This window comes from Colias croceus, chromosome 4, assembly GCF_905220415.1.
Source record: "Colias croceus chromosome 4, ilColCroc2.1".
NCBI lineage: Eukaryota > Metazoa > Arthropoda > Insecta > Lepidoptera > Pieridae > Colias > Colias croceus.
Window position 1 is genome coordinate 7,978,164 of NC_059540.1, and position 20,104 is coordinate 7,998,267.

Below are 20,104 nucleotides of genomic sequence, written 5' to 3' on the forward strand. Positions count from 1 at the left end.
GTTTCTATAACTTAAAAGTAATGACCCACTAAGATAATGATAATTATCTTATACCCTACTAGATTTCCGCCCGCGGCTTCGCCCGCGTTTGCAAAGGAAAACCCGCATAGTTCCCGTTCCCGTGGGATTTCCGGGATAAAAACTATCCTATGTGTTAATCCAAGTTACCCTCTATATGTGTGCTAAATTTCATTGTAATCGGTTCAGTAGTTTTTACGTGAAAGAGTAACAAACATCCATACATCCATACAAACTTTCGCATTTATAATATTAGTAGGATAAGATAATGTTTATGTTTTTTTATCTTTTTCAATAAACATAACTATGTGAAAAGGAATACCTTTTCCAAATAAAGTGCAACCTTTTCAAATATTGTAACATAGCGCAATTAGAGGAATCATAAACGTTTCGAAAATATTTATTTTTTTAATGTAATGGTGTCAAAATAAACATAACTCGAGGGTAACTAGCCCGTATACGTATTCAGTGTTTCTATCTTAGTCATCTTAATTTAAAATAGTATAATTGTACGTCAAATAACAAATGTACAACTCATAGCACCCAATGGGCACTACGATTCACTGGCAGAGTCAGGCATTCCGCGATCCGGCGCCGACGCCGACGCGCTTGACGATCGACCGCGACGACTTTTGGTGGCCGAATATTACGAAATGTGCGCTAATCAATATGGGTAATGTGCAGTGTTATACAACCGAGAATCTAAATGAGAAACAAGCGAAGAACAAAAAACACAAAGATAACAAATCGCAAAGGGACAGTGATATACCAGCCAAAATGGGCGCGAAAAAAGAAGACCACTCATCGAATAACACTGATAACGTGTGTAATTTCAAGCCAATAGAGAAAAATAATGAAAAATCGTCTGCGATGAACAGCGAGAAATTGATAACGAAGGACACCAAGGTTCAAGCGCCACCGATAGAAAGTGTCACTAAAATTGAGACGCAGAACAAAGATTTGGCAAATGTAAAACAAAGTGTCCCTGAACAGGTAACAATATTTTCGCTCAATGTTGCAAGGTCATATAATTTAAACGTAAGATCAATGTTATCTACGCATTTTTTGCGTTATCTTGAGCGTAATCCATTACGTGATATTTATATTTAAAATTTCTTATAGGTAATAGGTACTTATATTATGCATTTTCATCAGGTACTAGATAATAACATTTCTTTTTTAAATCAGTGTGTTTCACAATATTTATACTAATTATTATCTATTATTGATGTGCTAGTCGAGAGCATGGATATTCATATTCCTTACGTTAACAAAATCGTGAAGTGTTGTATGTACATGTAAATAAGTTAAATACATAATATATGCGTAAACTGTAAGTTGTAGGACAGCTATTTCTATCGAAATAAATATTACGCAAAATCGATGAACGGCATTGTCTATACTTGATAATAATATTAAAAGGAATAATTTTAAGAATTAAATATCTATATTTTTAGTTGATTGTATGAAACAGAGGCGGGACTAGCAGTAGTAGCAGAAAATCGTTATATTATATACTGATAGAGTTGTCTACGAGACTTTGCAAGGATTAAAACATTATTATCATTATTTCGATGAAATTTATTAGATACGTCTTATTTATAATTGACAATAGATTACCCTGATTGTGAGAGTAATTTAAAAATCCGTCCTTGTTTATAAGCGGGTAAAAAGAGAAATACACTTGAATAAAAAACTTCCATTGTCACTATACACTATACAGCCTAATTTTTTACATAGCATCTTGCAAGTACCTACAACGTGTTTAATCTATTAAGGTCCATTAGGCATTTTTTTTCTGTGATGATCTAATAAGCAATATTAACGGCCAAGGACAGTAGATTTTGCTATCTGATCCAAGCGTTTTTTTTTAACTCCATTAGGTAGTTAAAGTTACCATGTACTGAAAATTTAAAAACAATATATGAACGTACAATTTTAACATTTTAAATCGATGTGTGACTCTAAATAATAATTATGAACGGATTCATAGAATGGCACAATATTTTTTTATTAATTTTTTATTCTTAAGCTATGAGTATGATACCATAGCTATAGTCATAGCCAAGAATAATTTGCAGCAGAAGTCTGCAGTACTTGCAAATTATTGCCTGGATTAAGAGCCAGCGCGCACGAGCAACTTTGTCTCCGCAACTATTTTGTCTCCGCAACTATTTTGTCTCTCCCACCCATGGGCTAGTATGAAAGTGCGCGCACGTAGCGACGCAACTCCCCATACAATTGATGGGAGAGACAAAATAGTTGCGGAGACAAAGTTGCTCGTGCGCGCTGGCTCTAAGAAACTATTTTTAACCAACGTTCTGACAAAGGAAGCAAGAATCACATGTCGTAGTGTATTATTAAAATGTTTGTATTGTGTTTATTACTGGTTTGAGAAGAGTAAAAAATATGGAATGTTTAATTTACACATAATTGTAATGTTTGTAACATTGATCACAAGGTCCATAACTACATGTATAATAAAAAATGAGTCAAAGTAAGCATAGAGCACGAATTGACTTAAAACGTTCAAATCTATAGTTGCTTGTTTCAATTATCTTCATTACATAGTCTTTTTAAGTACCTACTTACTTAGTACCTCATTTTTTAACTAGAAAGGAGGAACATTCGAATATCTTTATGGATAGGAACTTTGCTTCGCGGAATTCTTGATGACAACTTAATTTTAAAATTCTAGAATATTTTTTTATACCTGAAACTATGATACAAACAATAACTTATCTTTTAAAATATACATTTTCAGTATGTAATACATGCGTAACTGTAGATGCGTCGAGTTGATAACTTTCTATGACGTAAAAGTAATATTGAAGCAGCGCCAAATTACAAATTATTTTGATAATTTATCTGTGTCAATGTTCCAATAGTTTGCAAGAATTTATTATTTTTTGTTTCAGGTTAATTATAAATTTATTATATTAAATAAAAATTTGATATTTATATTTAATTAAGATTTTGATAAAAAAAAATACACAATCAGTACTTTCGCAGTGTAGGTAGACGCACCACCTCTAAGATTTCTTCCAAGTATGTTTTCGTAAATGATAAGGCCAACTTTTAGCATTATTTAATATGAAATAATAAATATATTTTATTGTCAAACAAAAAAGACAGACTTTTCTGTATTACCATATATAAATACTTCTTCATATAATATAGGCACCTACATAGATTAATTTATTATAAAATATCATTTCTATAAAAAGAGATGCATCATTTGGTCGATCTTTGGCTGCAAAAATCGTAGCTATTTTTCAAACAAACCTGTTTTATCTCTGACTGCTTTTAGGTTAATTGTTTGTCTTGATAAGAATATTACGTCATTGGTCTTAAACTTAGCAAGAATTCGTTTTCTTTGTGCCTAATCAAGTATATATTCATAAATCTAACGTTTTAACTATTTATCATCTCAAGTATTACGAGATAATAGTTATATTGATAAAAAAACTTATCTGCAAAATACAGATTGATTTCTACCAAAGAAAGTTGAACTCCGTTGATCAAAATTGCACTTAGATACGGACTATTACTTATCTGTGCTATTACGTACACACTTAAAAAATATATATTCAAATATTAACTGTAATTAATATTATACCTAAAGATCAAAGAAGTGTTTCCTTTGTTTGTAAAAAACTAAGTACTAAACAAAATCGACCGATTTAAGGTGATTCTTGTGCCTTATGAATACTTCAATAGCTACATTTTGAGTACAAGTACTAATTTACTATATTATTGGATGCCCCGGCACATTCTGCCGTTATGCCCCATTTAAGTTTTTTTTCTCCATACTAACTTTCCTTGAGCTGTAACAAAATCGCTTAAAAAATGTTTAAGCCGAATTCGTCGTGCTGTTCTTGTGTTTGAGAGTAAGATGTAAGGATATTAAGAGAACGTGATTCAAAATAAATTTCTCACAGGGGATATGGGAGACTGCATCACCCACCCAAGCAAGATAAATCGATACACATACTGATGCAGTATGCGCTTGCCATATGGACCATATCCCACGTGACTGTTATGTAGATTCACTATATTATAATAAAAATCTCTACTATTCCACCTCTTCTATATTAAAATGCGAAACTCTATCTTTTCTTCACGCCTAAAGCACTGAACCGATTTGAATGAAATTTGATACGAAGATAGTTTAATATCTGAGAAAGAACATAGAAGGTAGGTTTTATCCTGGAAATCATAAGGGAATGGGAACTATGCAAATTATCCTTTGACTACGCGAACGAGCCGCGGGCGAAATGTATTTGACAGATTCCCTATAAAAAATTCTTCACTATTCGTACAAATATTTGTCGATTTCCTTAGTTATTTCCTGAAATTGAATGACTGATTATTTTCAGAATTCGAAGGAAGTAATTTTATGATATCTGAAAAGATATGAATTTCTTAGAAGGCGTAGTCAGAAACATTAAAAAATATTTGCTAAAATTTTGCTCTTTTTGCATAATTATCGTTTTACTTTTAAAATGACAATAATTTACTACTCTATCTACTGTTTTTAGTTAAACAGATTATAGATTCAGGTGTTTCTCACATTACACTTAAGTAATTGGTTCATTCAAATTAGTAGATATTTTAAAGAAATATAGAGATGAATACCTGGACCAATTTGTTTTCAGCATTAATGCAATCAGCTGCATTGTTCATGCTTTAATAAACATAGGTAGTTACTTTACAATTCAAAATTTCCAAACAATTAAGGAAAACAAATAAAGGTTTCATATTACAACAGGCTCTAATTATGTAGCGGTAGATTTATTTTTCAGCTAACATTTTGAAAATAACTACAGGCGTTATGCATTATTAACTAATAAAGCGAAAATTTTATTTAATTCCTCAGAAGTTTTCCTGCTCTGTTCTACAATAAGAAAGAGATAGATACACGATAGCGATATAAGATGTTGTACTGCATTGATAAAAAGCAAGCGGAAAACTGTATGTCAGTCCGCTAAGTAACTTGTAGAGTTGAGCACGGTATTTGAGTTACGTTTTTACTCCTACACAATTATTGTTTCGTAAACATAATAATATGTAAACCTTGAAGGAAAGACTCTTGTTTTAAGTGCAAATGAACTATGCTTGAAAAATGTATAATAAGTGTTACTGTAGATTGCGTCAGAATATATTAAAAAAATAAATAGTTTATGCAAACGTTATCATATTAAACATTGAAGTGAAGTTGATGTTTACAATTTTATTTTACAAATAATGGTTGTACCAAATAATGATAATATGTCGTCGTATAGTTATACCTCGTACTCGGCAAAACCAAGGAGTTTTCTGCCCAAGAAGGTAAGAAAAACAACCCAAACATGCTTGAACTAAAACTTATGACGATGTACCTACGCATGTTTTATAAAATTATTTATTTGATACATTGAGGTGTTTGTTATACAAAATATCAAGTATTGATAGCTGATTGTTACACTTATGTTACATCAGTTATAGTTATTTTATAATTTACATGCCGCTCTACCGCGGCCGCGGTTACTCTGGGCTAGCCCTTGAAAATTTGAAATATAGAAATATGTGTATGCCACTCTGGAACAATGTCGCTTTGGAGAAAAAATACCTTACAAAAATACGAGTAGTATCGAGATCATTTGGTATGAAACAACAAACAAAAAAATATTTATCATATCACATTACAAACATTGATTATCTATAAGGATAAGCGAGATAACTTCTATATTTGTTTAACTGAGAGCCAGATCCAAATTTGGTACGATAAGCCTGATTAAGGAAAAGAAATCCAGTATTTCTCCTGTTCTGGAACCTGTGTACATAACTAGTTTGAAAACGTGAGCTATCTTAACTTTTCTATAAAATGAATTACGGATGCTTTGTTTTATCATTAAATTGGTATAAAATAAGCAGTATACTATTAATTTGATTCATAAAGATAAACCGTATTGAACATTGATGCGTCTAGTAAAGAGTGCCATATAATGTAATAATGCTTATCTTAATAAATATAGCTTTATCGCAGATAGTTTTTAATAATGTTTTACTAATATTATAAACTAGCTTCCGCCCGCGACTCCGTCCGCGCGGAAAAATTAAGAAAAATTAAGATTTATTTTTTTATACGTATTTTTCCGGGATAAAAAGTATCCTATTTTATGCCCAGGATAATAAGGTATAATTATACCAAGTTTCATCGAAATCGAACCGTTAGTTTTCACGTGATGCCTGAACATACAGACAGACAGACAGATAGACAGACAGACAGACAAAAAATTTTTTAATCACATATTTGGGTTTGGTATCGATCCAGTAGCACCCCCTGCTATTTATTTTTTCAATATTTTCAATGTACAGAATTGACCCTTCTACAGATTTATTATATGTATAGATGCGAAAGTTTGTATGGATGTATGGATGTTTGTTACTCTTTAACGTAAAAACTACCGAATGGATTTGAATGAAACTTAGCACACATATAGAGGGTAACTTGGGTTAACACATAGTATAGGTTTCAACCCGGAAATCCCACGGGAACTGGAACTATGCGGGTTTTTCTTTGAAAACGCGGGCGAAGCCGCGGGCGGAAAGTTAGTGTTTTATAAACAAGTTTCAGTCAGCCAATTTACACAGGTGTTATCTGGAAAGTATAGCCATGCTTACGAATTCATTCATTAATTTAAAACCTAAATAAATAAACATTAATATCAGTCCTGTAGATAGGTAGTACTAGGTAATGAAGACATCTGCATTGTGGATACAAGCAAATTGTATATGAAACTTAGAACTTTATCTACTATTTTTCATAGGAGCTATGCATACCGATTAATCTACACTAATATTATAAAGAGGAAAACTTTGTTTGTTTGTTTGATTGTAATGAATAGGCTCAAAAACTACTGGACCGATTTTGATGAAATTTGGCACAGACAATCTTTAGACCCTCAGAAAGAACATAGGCTACTTTTTATTGCGAAATATGTACCACGGGCGAAGCCGGGGCGGACCGCTAGTAATATAATATAATTAAAGTAAAAGCTTGAACAGATATTAGAAGTTACGATCACATTATTTACGTGTTGTTATTGTTGTGTACATTCCAGACATTATACATGCGTGTCTTGTCATCAACATAAAACATTTATATTTAAATAAGTCAAGATCATCGGATTTTCCATAAAATGTAATTACTTGAATTAGGTAAAAAAATATCCAAGTAAGTATTACCTACCTAAGTATATAAGATTTTTTGAAAATGTCCTTATTCATAATTACAACGATTATCTTGATTCTTGTGAATAAATGTTAAGAAAATGTTCGAGTCGATTTCCATACAAATACAATAAATCATTTTAAAACTTTTTAAGTGATTGTATTGTGAAATACAAATCTTTTTTTGAGATTTATAGATATATCATGAAACCTAATTATTTATTTTGTAGCAGTACCTATTTTTGGAGGTGATATTATCACTAGGGATGTAACGATACATGATTTTGCCGATACGATACCGATACCGATATTTGTAGTAATGTATCGGCGATACCGATACCGATACCGATGGCTTGGTAGAAAAAAAAAATAGTGAATTATTCATAAAAAGTTACCAACATTTAATAGAGACTCAACTGTTAATCGTATTCTTTTAAATAAAAATGCCAAATCATAAAACAACAAAACCATTTATTTTTGTATTATTATTTTACAAAGTCAGTTAAACTTTAAGTAATACACATACAATCAGTACCTAATAAAAGTTTACTATTGGTAGTTTTTTCAGAAAACAAAGTGCGCACGCGCGGGCGGCCTCCCGCATCGTTCATTGGGCACGGTTTTTTGAATTGTTTGGTATCGGTATCGGTATCGGTATCGTTACATCCCTAATTATCACCATGATAAATCATGATAGAGGAGTTATTTCAATCTTATCCACTTTGAATCTTATTAAATCGATTCATCTTTTCTTGTGAGATAGTGTAACAAGATTTAACTAAAAGTAGATCTTATATGACGTCAATAAAGAGCATTGCCCCTTATGCGTTATGGGAAATATTTGTTTATCCTAAAGATGACTTGGTGTAGGCCTATATTTCGGCAGAAAAGTAAAACAGATAAAAAGTACAAAAGGTTTTGTCCTACTTATCCTACCCTACTTCCTACTAATATTATAAATGCGAAAGTTTGTGAGGATGTGTGAGTTTGTTACTCTTTCACGCAAATACTACTGAACCGATTACAATGAAATTTAGCACACATATAGAGGGTAACTTTGATTAACACAAAGGACAGGTTTTATCCCGGAAATCCCACGGGGACGGGAACTATGCGGGTTTTTCATTGAAAACGCAGTCGAAGCCGCGGGCGGAAAGCTAGTAATTAAATAAGTTAGGCTAAGGTAAATAAACAAATAATTATAAGGCTATACGATATTTTGTACTACAACTACTATGACGACTTTTAGCGATAGTCGAGTGGATTATTGCAATGATATATTGAATAATCATACTGTAAAATATGTAAACAACATCATATTAGGTAACTCGATACTGTGCTATAAACCACCTAGGTCGGAACTACATACCTCAATCATGATCGAGTAGGTAAGTTGTTTATTTTTAACGAAATTTTCCTCAAGAATAATTTAAAGTTACGGATGATACAGGATGTCTGACTCATAACCATGCATGAACTAACCTACCCACTGTGATAAGGAACCACGTGCTAGTGTGATGATTCATTGAACAACTTCTATACATTTTGAAACGTGCTCAAATAATGAGATTACAGCCATATCTAGAGGCTAAACCTCTGTATACAATTTTGAGAAAAATATCGCAATAATCTAGGTGTTATTTGGACTGTGTTATACGTTAATGTTGTTATCATTTTCATTCACAAACACATTTTAATAAAGCTTACTTACTATATTCGTACGAATAAGTAAAGTTACATACAATATAGCTAAATCACATTCATTGAAAAATGTACGCAACACAACAGAAATTAAAAATAATATTTCCGCAGTATATACCTACGTTAGGTATAAACAGGTTTACACTAACCCAAAAAAATACAAGTATCGTTAAATTAATCTGAATATAAAACATCTGACTTTTATTAACAAACAAACGAAACAAAACATTGCGATAATACTACAACTACTGTAACCGCAAACTTCACCATTATCTAAGACCACAATTAGGTTAAAGATGTGTTTAAAGTATATCACCTTACCAATTACCATGCTATAGGACTACAAACGCGAAGGTCGGAAGGAACGGCATTGACGCCGGCTTATTGTCAGTTTACAATCGGCAGTTCGTAGACACGCTGTGCAAAAGCATCACATTCAAGTTTGCCCACTCGCGATAATATAGCACATGTGTGATGTGACACGAATAATATTGTTTATCGAACTTGACATCGCATGTGATACTTCGTAATTCGTGATTAATGTTATATACCTAGGTTAAATTAAACAGAGGAGCTTGAACGTTAAGTGTAGTGAAAGTATGTGTAACAGGCGTGGGTATTCATATTTAAGGTAGGTACTATTGAAATTGCGAAAATATAATTGTAGGTGAGTTTTGCGATTAATATTATCTTCTATATTTTCAATTGTTTTAGAATTTTTATACAGTTTAAAAAACATTATTAGCTACTGTCACAATGTAGTAACAAAAACATCAATATTTTATCAGAAAATGCATAACATGCGTATCTTTTGGATATTTGCAATTAACTCATTATTGTGTAAAATTGTGTACAAATTGTGTAAAAATATAAAATTTAAAAAAAAATCACCGTAACTAACATAAAAATTCTCAAAAGATCATAAATGTTAATAATGGAGACAAAAAATCATCACTAAAATATTGTGTGCTACCTTACCTGTGCTACGTTCAATTAATGAATTCAACAGAATTGTCAATATACCTAACACTTGATATAATAATATAAAAGTAAATCTAGAATACAATGGCATAGTATTAATTAGCATACGAGTAATATAAATTATATTATGTATTGTATTGTAATGCAGTAATGGCCTGATTGTTTCAAAGGAACAATTATAATCAAATGCATTTGCGTTGGAATAGATTTGCCACAATGTACGTATATCAAAAATTTCTTCATTTATATGCTGAATGAAAATATATTCTACTTACTAATATTACAGAGGAAAGAAAACAATATTTTTAAACTTTGCATACATTCAAATACTGTACAATTTTTTTTACCAGCCAAAAGTTGCATACCCTCTGTGACAATAGGCTACTTATTTATTCCCGGACGTGCGGCTACTAAAATATATAAAGGAATTTTTTCATGTAAAAAAATATATTAACATAGTGGTAAAACGTATCGTAAAGTACATAAAATTACGTCGTACCCATAAATTTGTGAGATTGTTACGATAATATTTCTAGAAACCTGAGTCACTCGAGATCTCTTATAAAATTGACCTATTATGATACCACCTTAAATAATAAATATATTATGCATGGACATATTACTCATCGTTAAGCTTGAAATAAATACTATTTGAATAATAATCACCGTTTAGCATTTCATTATGTATTTATATATTATGTTACCACTAATATGAAACTTATTATCTATACTAATATTATAAAGCTGAAGAGTTTGTTTGTATGTTTGAACGCGCTAATCTCGGGAACTACTAATCCGATTTGAAAAATTCTTTCGGTGTTAGATAGTTCATTTATCGAAGAAGGCTATAATAATATATCATCACCAACAAGAGCTGAGCCACGCGGGTGAAACCGCGGGGCTCAGCTAGTAGTATATAAATTTTAAATTTTAATTCAAATTTCATAAAAAAAAACTAGATCCCTGTTTTATTGTTCTCGCATATTTATGTGGAGCCTATTAAATTAAAATTTTGTGTAATATGATAAGTATTCAAATGATATTAGTATTTAACTTCAGGGTCGAAATAATACGTATTTTTACTCTATACTATGTATATCTTGTTAAAGGTTCCTCCTTCTTACGCAAGTTTGAACAATAACATGAAACAAGATGAGAAATCAAGTTCAATGGAAACGCTGAAGAAAAATAACCAAATATCCAGAAACAACTTTATCATGAACAATGATATTTCAAACCCTACAAATGATAAGGTATTGTTTATATTTATAAACGCAATTTTTAATAATTTCACCCTATTAGTTTCCCCAGTTGGGCCTTCCTGTAACAATTAAGGTGCTGGTCCTAAGACATATAATTTTTATTACATTTAGATTGAAAAAATAAAGTTTTTGCATGCTCAATATACCTAGTTTACAACCATGTACTATTTTATTCGGCAACCTGAACCTGGTAGCAAAATTGCCATAATTTCCTGAACGAGTTGATTAAAGGAGTCGAAAATATAGTGCTACTAATATTGCACGCCTCATAAGCGTTGGGTACTACTGTCACTTCGCGCAAAACATCTGATTTTTCAAACTTAAAATGTCTTTATGTATCATACATTGCACTTGTAAGATAATACATACACACACATATTAAGAAAAAACACTATTTTTCAAACTATTTTATATTACAGCCGCAAAATATTAATAACAGTATAGCAAATCAACGTATCCAAAGTTCATCACAACGAGCCAGCTCACTGAAATCAAATCTAACCGAGTTGCAGAGTTCGATATCGGAAATGAAAAACTTGAGCAACTCTAGTAACTTACAATTTGGTCAAAGGTAAGGTTTTGGACAATTAATATTTTATTCTTATAAAACTTATCTCAAAATTCACAAAATACATGGCATGCAACCAAATAATCATAGCCAATATTTCACCATAGTCGATTCAGTGCTGTACCTTCTTAAAGCGCTATAGATTACTTACTACATTTATTTATTTTTTAGCAAGGTATACCTAGTAGGAAAACTAGATATATCAGGTACTAAAGTATAATGTGATAATTACACTTTAATAATTCCCCGTAGATATAGTAAACAGAGCGTTAACACGCACGACCCACGCATGGCACTATATTCATTAACAACATGTAAATAAGTCATTGCATATTCCTATAGCTCAGTTGAATCCGAATACATATCGATTTAAAATAAAATCGATTCATATTTATTTAGTTAAATATAACTTATCACAATAATTTATCACATTTCTACAGATTTATGATATTTATGTATATGAATGAATAGGATAATTTTATTAGACGTTAGTAATAATTTCTAATGTAATAGCAGTCATTTATGGAAATATCTGCACCTTTTCAGATGCAAAAAGTCAATGGAAGATATTATAGAAACCGATGGAGCGGCAATAAATAAAATCGGAAATAGTCAAAATTACATCAACAGATTTGGAACCCAACAAAATAACATTGGGGATAAATTAATGTTTGTTGCTGACCCCAGCAAACTTATAAATAACAGACAAAATTTCTGTGAAAACGGTTCACCGAATGATTTAAAATATAGTGCAGCTCGCACAAGCTCAGCAAGTTCAACCAGCTTAGTCACTGATGGTTTTAGTGCTTCAAAATCGGCAGCGAATAGTTCGAGGTCCAGAAGGTTTCAACAAGGAGATATATTATATGCTGATCAAAGTGCAGTCGGCTCCACACAAAGATTATTGCAAGCGGAGAGCCTTACGGCAGAACAAAATGCAGCATACCAACGAGTAAGTAATATCTAACCGAACGAACGACATAATCAGAAAAACTGCACAGTACTTTGTATTTTAGTCACGAGAGTCTATGGTAGTTATCATACCTCACTGGTTAGTAAGGCTAAAAACGCGCCCCGAAGGACACAACCTCGCGTGACATAGACCGATCAATAGAATCCTAAAATGACGTCTCAGCAATGCGCCGCTAACCCCTCAGTATAGCAAGTTCCCTTCGCCTGAGCACAACTTAGTTTCACGATGTCACTATTATGTAACCACGTGCGCGCTAAACTGAAGCGATAGACGCACGATGGCTGCAAAATTAGTTAATTGGACGACAAGGATTCTCCGTCGAGGAGGATCGCCGGGCGCGGTGAGATCATTCGTCTCAACTTACTTGAATGTAAATAATTCGCTTGGAGGAAAAATATAATTATATAATATTAAAATTCAAATAAATCAGCTCTAGTCAATTCATTAATATAAATCAATTGTAAGACATAATTTAAAACTATTTTCTTTTGGATTTTTAATAAGGTTCGGTTAATATGATCACCGTTACCGATTTATTCACCTAATAAACGAAATTATTTTAAGCATCTAGTTAATCTTGTAAGTAAGCACGTCATGAAAATCAACAAAAATTTTTATTATGGCCGCGTAACGTTGTTCATTTCGCATTATTGATATGGCCTATTGCATAATGTAGTCCACCTCCGTATCCTGCGTTGGGCCTCTTGCCTGGAACATTCTCTATCATCGTCATCGGCCTGCTATTATAACATCGCGTATACACAAACTTTAAAATATCTTCATATGCTCGCGCGATTGGCCTATATCCAATAGAGCATAGATATTACTCAGTACATAATCCGAGCCATGACGCGCGGTATCTTTTAATACAAATATAACAGTTTCAATTAAATTCCACAAACTAGCTATTATACTTTTAAATATGTATTCGAAGCGACGTCCAAAGCCCAATTTGCGTATAATTATTCCAGTAAATATGTATTTATTCAAGGTACACTCACGTATCGTGCCATTTTAGGATTTGTGTCAAGTGTTTACATGTTTTTAGGAGAGACAGACGCTGCAAACAGCAGAAATGAGGACCCAAGAGGCAAATAATATGTCAACATGCAGCTCTAGATTGCAAACGGATGCTTTTAGTGCTGAGAGAAAGGGAACAGCTACATCACAGGCCCGCCAGACGGTCAGTTCAAGTGGAATTTTTACTCACAAGGAACATTCAAGTGTAGCACATTCTAATATGACTATATCAAGTAAAAACATCTCATCAACAGCAACAATGCTTTCATCGCATGTAAGTACTTATATAAAATTGTAATCTCAATATTATTATTAATACATAAGAATTTATGACTGATTTTTAAGGGATATTCGTTAGTTAGTACAGTTAATAAAATTTCATGTTACAATTTCAGTCTGATGGTCTATTAAATGGAACTAACAAACCCGTTGGTAGTGATCTACTGAATTTAACTTTTGAAGATTTAGACGAACTTAATCTTCGTTCAAGCCAAAGTGAAATAGACGCTGCTAAGCAAAAGTATACAAATAGAATGAATGCTTTTATAACTGCTATTAAAGAAGAAAAAATGGATAACAACTACACATCATTACACTTTAACAAAGTAAATGAAATGTTACGAAAAGCTTGGGCTGTACCTACTTATGGACATGATCTAGGCAATTCACTGTGCAATACGCTTCGCACTTCAGGAGGTCTTGACTTATTGATGGAAAATTGTATGGAATCTAAGAACCCAGAATTACAATTCTCATCGGCAAAGATCCTTGAACAATGTCTCACAACCGAAAACAGAGAATACGTTGTTAAAAACGGTTTGGAGAAAGTGGTAAATGTAGCTTGTGTATGCACAAAAAATGCAAATTTAGTAGAATACTCGAGGATTGGAACCGGAATATTGGAGCATTTATTTAAACATAGTGAAGGAACGTGTAGCGATGTGATAAGATTAGGAGGGTTAGATGCAGTTTTGTTTGAATGTAGAAAAAACGATATTGAAACATTGCGTCACTGTGCAACAGCACTGGCTAATTTGTCACTATATGGTGGTGCAGAAAATCAAGAGGCTATGATAAAAAGAAAAGTACCTATGTGGCTATTTCCTCTCGCTTTTCATCACGACGACAATATCAAATACTATGCATGTTTAGCCATAGCAGTGCTAGTCGCCAATAAAGAAATAGAAGCAGCTGTTTTAAAATCAGGCACTTTAGAATTAGTAGAACCATTTGTTACTTCACACAATCCATCAGAATTTGCCCGCTCAAATCTTTCTCATGCTCACGGACAGAGTAAGCACTGGTTACAAAAATTAGTCCCAGTTTTGAGTTCAAAAAGAGAAGAAGCAAGAAATTTAGCGGCATTCCACTTTTGCATGGAGGCAGGTATAAAGCAACAACAAGGAAACACTGAAATATTCAAAGAAATTGGCGCGGTAGAGCCCTTAAAGAAAGTTGCAAGTTGTCCAAATGCTGTAGCTTCTAAATATGCTGCTCAAGCATTACGGCTCATAGGAGAAGAGGTTCCGCATAAACTATCACAACAGGTTCCTCTTTGGTCTATTGAAGATGTTCGGGAATGGGTTAAGCAAATAGGATTCCTCGAATATGCAAATAACTTTTATGAGAGTAGGGTAGATGGTGATCTTTTACTGCAAATAACAGAAGATAATTTAAAAGACGATATTGGATTAGACAATGGAATCAAGCGAAAAAGGTACTAACTTAATAAAAAATATGATACGTGGTTTATTAAAGTAACTGAGTATAGAGTATATCAAATTTTTAAATATTATATTTCAGATTTGCAAGAGAACTTCAGCAGTTAAAGAAAATGGCCGACTATAGCCTTCGTGATACATGTAGTCTACATGAATTCCTACAAAGTATAGGTCCAGAATACACCGTTTACACGTATTCTATGTTAAACGCTGGTGTCGACAAGCAATCTATTCTAGGTTTAAGCGACGAACAACTAGAAAATGAATGCTATATTAAAAATAGTATACATAGATTAAGAATATTAAATGCTATACGAGGTAAATACATACTGAATCATAATATGTAATTATATTTAAAAAGTGTGTTTTTTTTTTCTTATAAATAGTACCTAACTCACATGCTATTTACGATTGTCATTACACACGCTTTAGACATGACGTAAACAAGTCTATTAACAATCTAATTATAACATCTTTAAATCAGACTGTTCATTTTCTTCAACCGATAAGTACATCCCTTATATAAAAATCTTTTATAAAATTATTCATCAAAAAAAAACATTTAAATTAAAAGGGCTCCTTGTTAAAATTTTATTAATGCTTTCTCTCAGAAAGAATAGAAATTTTTAAAATTGAAACACTTCTTAAGATCCAACCTTTATTCCAGATTACGAAAGTCGATTACCAAGTCTTGAAGAAGATAATATGGTTAAGAATTTGGACGTATTTATTAGCTATAGGCGATCAAATGGGTCACAGCTGGCTAGTTTACTCAAAGTACATTTACATTTAAGAGGATTTACGATTTTCATTGACGTGGAGAGATTAGAGGCGGGAAAATTTGAAAATTTACTTCAAAGCATTCGGCAAGCAAAACATTTTCTCTTAGTTCTTACACCAAATGCTCTGGACAAATGTAAAGAAGATACTGAACAGAAAGACTGGCTACATCGGGTAATTATAGACATTTTCCTTATAATATAATATTTTAAGTTTATACGCAAGTTCGTTACCATTGGAGTACCTATTCCGTTAAAATAACTGGATTGATTTTTTTTAATCTGCTGACTAAATAAATGAACAACTTACAGGAGATAGTGGCAGCGTTGCAGTCGCAGTGCAACATAGTGCCGATAATCGACAACTTTGAGTGGCCCGAGCCGGAGGAGCTGCCGGAGGACATGCGCGCCGTCTGCCACTTCAATGGCGTGCGCTGGATACACGACTATCAGGACGCGTGTGTGGAGAAACTGGAAAGGTATTAACTTACAGGAGATAGTGACAGCGTTGCAGTCGCAGTGCAACGTAGTGACGATAATCGACAACTTCAATTGGCCCGAGCCGGAGGAGCTTCCGGAGGTCATGCGTGCCGTCTGCCACTGCAACAGGACGCGTGCATGGAGAAACTGGAAAAGAATGTTAGTTTTTTTATTTGAAAAGAATAAACAAAAAAAATATCCCAAAAAGTTCAACCATTGAGAACACATTCTCGATATGAGAGTTTCGTAACAAAAATGAAACCTGATAGCATATGTGCAGTACATATGCTATCAGGTTTCATTCTAATTGTTGTGGATTATTTTATAAATATCTTCTTTTTTTTCAGTTTTTTACGAGGTAAATCAAATCTGGCAACCCGATTAGAAGGCGCATATCGTGGACCAGGTCACATTCAAACACCGTGCACAGGCAATACTAGTAGAGGACCTCCAAGTTATCAAAGAATGCAATCAACGGAGAATGACTGAATACATTTAACTTGTCTTAGGTAATATTTATTATTGTATTGAGTTCATAGCGGGTTTAAAGTGTAATTTACGCATTATTTCCATCTATAAAGCGTGACCTTTGCGTTATTACTTCGGTCAAAGTACCTAAATAATAATTTATTAATTGCATTAATTATGTATTATTTTACTCATAGAGGTAGAACAATTTTCTTGTCTAATACCGATTACATTTTTATTTCAGATTAAACACCACAGAAGTCAATACAGCAGAAATAATGTTCAAGAAAATATTGAAATATTGTTTTTTAATTATTTATATTTTTTGCAAAAAATTTGTATTTGAAGTCATCAAATTAAATACAATTCATTTAATTAAATTATATAATTTTGTGTTACAGAATTTAATTATTACTGTGTTATATACTTTGGGTTATACACACAACTTGCCCAAGCCGAGGTTCGAGATCCCCGACAAGGGGGGACGCCCTTGCGCATGTCGCTACAAGGGTGAACCTTCAGTTCAACTCCGCGTCCGCGTTAAAATGTAGAAGCCTTTTTGGCTAAAATTGAGACACCTTAAAAAAAACACAACTAGTAAATCTAGGCTTTGTAATCTCAATGAGTGAATGAAGAATAATGTATTTAAAAACATTATTAGGAAATATTTATGAATATTGTAGCACTGATATGTTAACGGTTTGCTATTCGTTATAGCATAGCAAACTGTTTTGTACTTTTTATTCATATTTATAACTGAAATTTATTTGTTGCATGCCAATAGAATAGTACAAAAGTGTTGAATGTATTTTTCATCTGTATCAGTATTCGGAATAGTGTACAAATATAAATGCAATAACAAACAACCATGATATGCATAATTTATTTATTTATATTGCAGTAAATTTTAAAATTGCCTTAAAGTAATCACTCTCAACTAAGTCATAAGCAGCTCTTATTTATTTACAATGAAATTGTTATTTTAGTTACATAGTGATTGCATAATAGGAAAATATATACAATAAAAAATGTTTATATAATATATTTGTGTTTTATTTTATTTTCAATTCCTTATAATAAACTATTAATTAACTATCACTGTAATGTATTTTAAATCCACATACCTAATATGAAAAGTTATAAATTTGAAAATGCTACAAATGTTGTTTTTTAAACTATATTGATAAAAGAGATTTTACAACTTCAGAACTTCTATACTAGTTATAACAAGTATTGCATCAACTATATTATGAATTGAAATAAATTATATTCATTCTAATAATGAATTTAATTACAATTGAACATTTACAAACAATTGTTGCTAATAATTAATATTTTTGACTGAATTTTGGATACACCAGCTAATAAACTTTTAGATTCTCCAAAATTATTGGATATAAAAAATTGGACAAGTACACACATCAATAAAATCTAAGGATATTTAGTTTTACATTGAATATCTAAAAATCTATGTAGAATTTTATAATATAGTAAAGCTGTGTTTCTACCATAGATGTGCGAGGATGCATAGCAAGGGATCTATCCTTAAAGAACCAATAGTAAATACAACAAGAATGTATTGCTTCATTTATATAAAGTAAATAAAACAACATTCTACTGGCTTAAGCTGCATTCTCATTGTTACATACCCTAGGCATGCACAACAGAATTTAAGACAGATGTGTACTGTGCAGACCAATCTCAAGCTTGAATATAGTGGGCACCAAGAGCGGCAGATACCCGGCCTGGCCACAACAAGGTAATTCTTTATAGATTTTTAGATAATTGATGAAATATAAAATATCTCTAGATTTTGTTGATGAGTACACCCTCTAATCGGTATAAAAATAACTAACAAAATATTTTTTCCCAATGGAATATGTAGTTTGATAAAAGTGACTATCTATTGTCACCAGAGAATAATCAAAAGGAGAATTGACAGCTTTACATACACTTATAATTATTATTGTAAATATATAAATTTAAATTTACACATATACAACATAATGTTATAAAATATCAACCTAATTTAAATAAAAAATAATGTTTATGGAACATACTTCAATTAATGAATATAAATATGGTTACCTATTATAATATATGGGAACATGTTTAAATAAAATCTATGTACAGTAAATTTCTCTAAGAAAAAGTGCCTCATCTCTCAAGAATATTCAAATCTTCAATATAAATTGAAAATGTCCTATAAGAAAGTATATTTATAATTGAACAGACAATTCATGCATTAAAAACAATAAATGTCTTTCATGAGGGCAGATTAACTTGTATTGAAAATGAACATTCATTACAGCCAACTATCACAGAAGGCGGTATCGCATCACATGTTTCCAAATAATAAAGACCACTGCATCTACAAGGATATGTGTATGCACCATCAGATACATCAAAAGTCATTTCTGATAATGAGATTGTTTCGTATAACAAAAGATTGGAATGGTCATGGCATACCAATTGAGCGTCAAACTGTTTGCGACTTTCAGGATCCCTCAGAACTGACCACGCTTTCTGTATGAGTAGAAATGTTTCATCTTTGTCAGTTTTGTCCGTTTTGTCAGGATGAAATAACAATGCTAGTCGCTGGTAATTCCTTTTCAACTCTTCGTGTGTAGCGTTTCTTTCGCATTTCAATACCTTATAGTAGTTCACTATGTTTTCACTCATTTTACGTATTTATTACACTTCACAACGATAACCAAAAGAACAACAAATCACTAATTAAATTATTCAAGATCAACTGAATCTCGTAATCTTATTGTACAGATTGGTTGATAAACTTTTGTTTATTATCTGAAAAGTTGTAAATTAAGTACCTACAATATTTATAAAAATTCAAAATTCAAAATGACATTAAATTATCGAAAGAGAGGCAACAGCTGTTTTTGACAGAGTTGTGTTCC

The 20,104-nt window shown here is 32.1% G+C and overlaps 1 protein-coding gene across 1 annotated transcript; it reads left to right on the forward strand.

Moving 5' to 3' along the window:
• Nucleotides 1-585: 585 nt before the first annotated feature.
• On the forward strand, nt 586-18,228 carry LOC123691069 (NAD(+) hydrolase sarm1-like). Its single transcript, XM_045635291.1, has 11 exons — nt 586-1,011; nt 11,025-11,168; nt 11,597-11,748; nt 12,292-12,697; nt 13,767-14,012; nt 14,134-15,455; nt 15,542-15,777; nt 16,127-16,413; nt 16,551-16,717; nt 17,066-17,227; nt 17,431-18,228. Exons 1-10 carry the CDS (start codon nt 688-690, stop codon nt 17,205-17,207), a joined length of 3,426 nt encoding a protein of 1,141 aa, XP_045491247.1. The 5' UTR covers nt 586-687; the 3' UTR covers nt 17,208-17,227; nt 17,431-18,228.
• The last annotated feature ends 1,876 nt before the right edge of the window (nt 18,229-20,104 follow it).

What these genes read in the sequence shown, in the direction of transcription:
- LOC123691069 (XM_045635291.1), top strand. Translation starts at nt 688, where the DNA reads ATGGGTAATGTGCAGTGTTATACAACCGAGAATCTAAATGAGAAACAA. An exon ending in AACAAAGTGTCCCTGAACAG is followed by an intron (nt 1,012 to 11,024) that starts GTAACAATATTT and finishes ATCTTGTTAAAG; the next exon opens with GTTCCTCCTTCTTACGCAAG. An exon ending in AACTTACAATTTGGTCAAAG is followed by an intron (nt 11,749 to 12,291) that starts GTAAGGTTTTGG and finishes GCACCTTTTCAG; the next exon opens with ATGCAAAAAGTCAATGGAAG.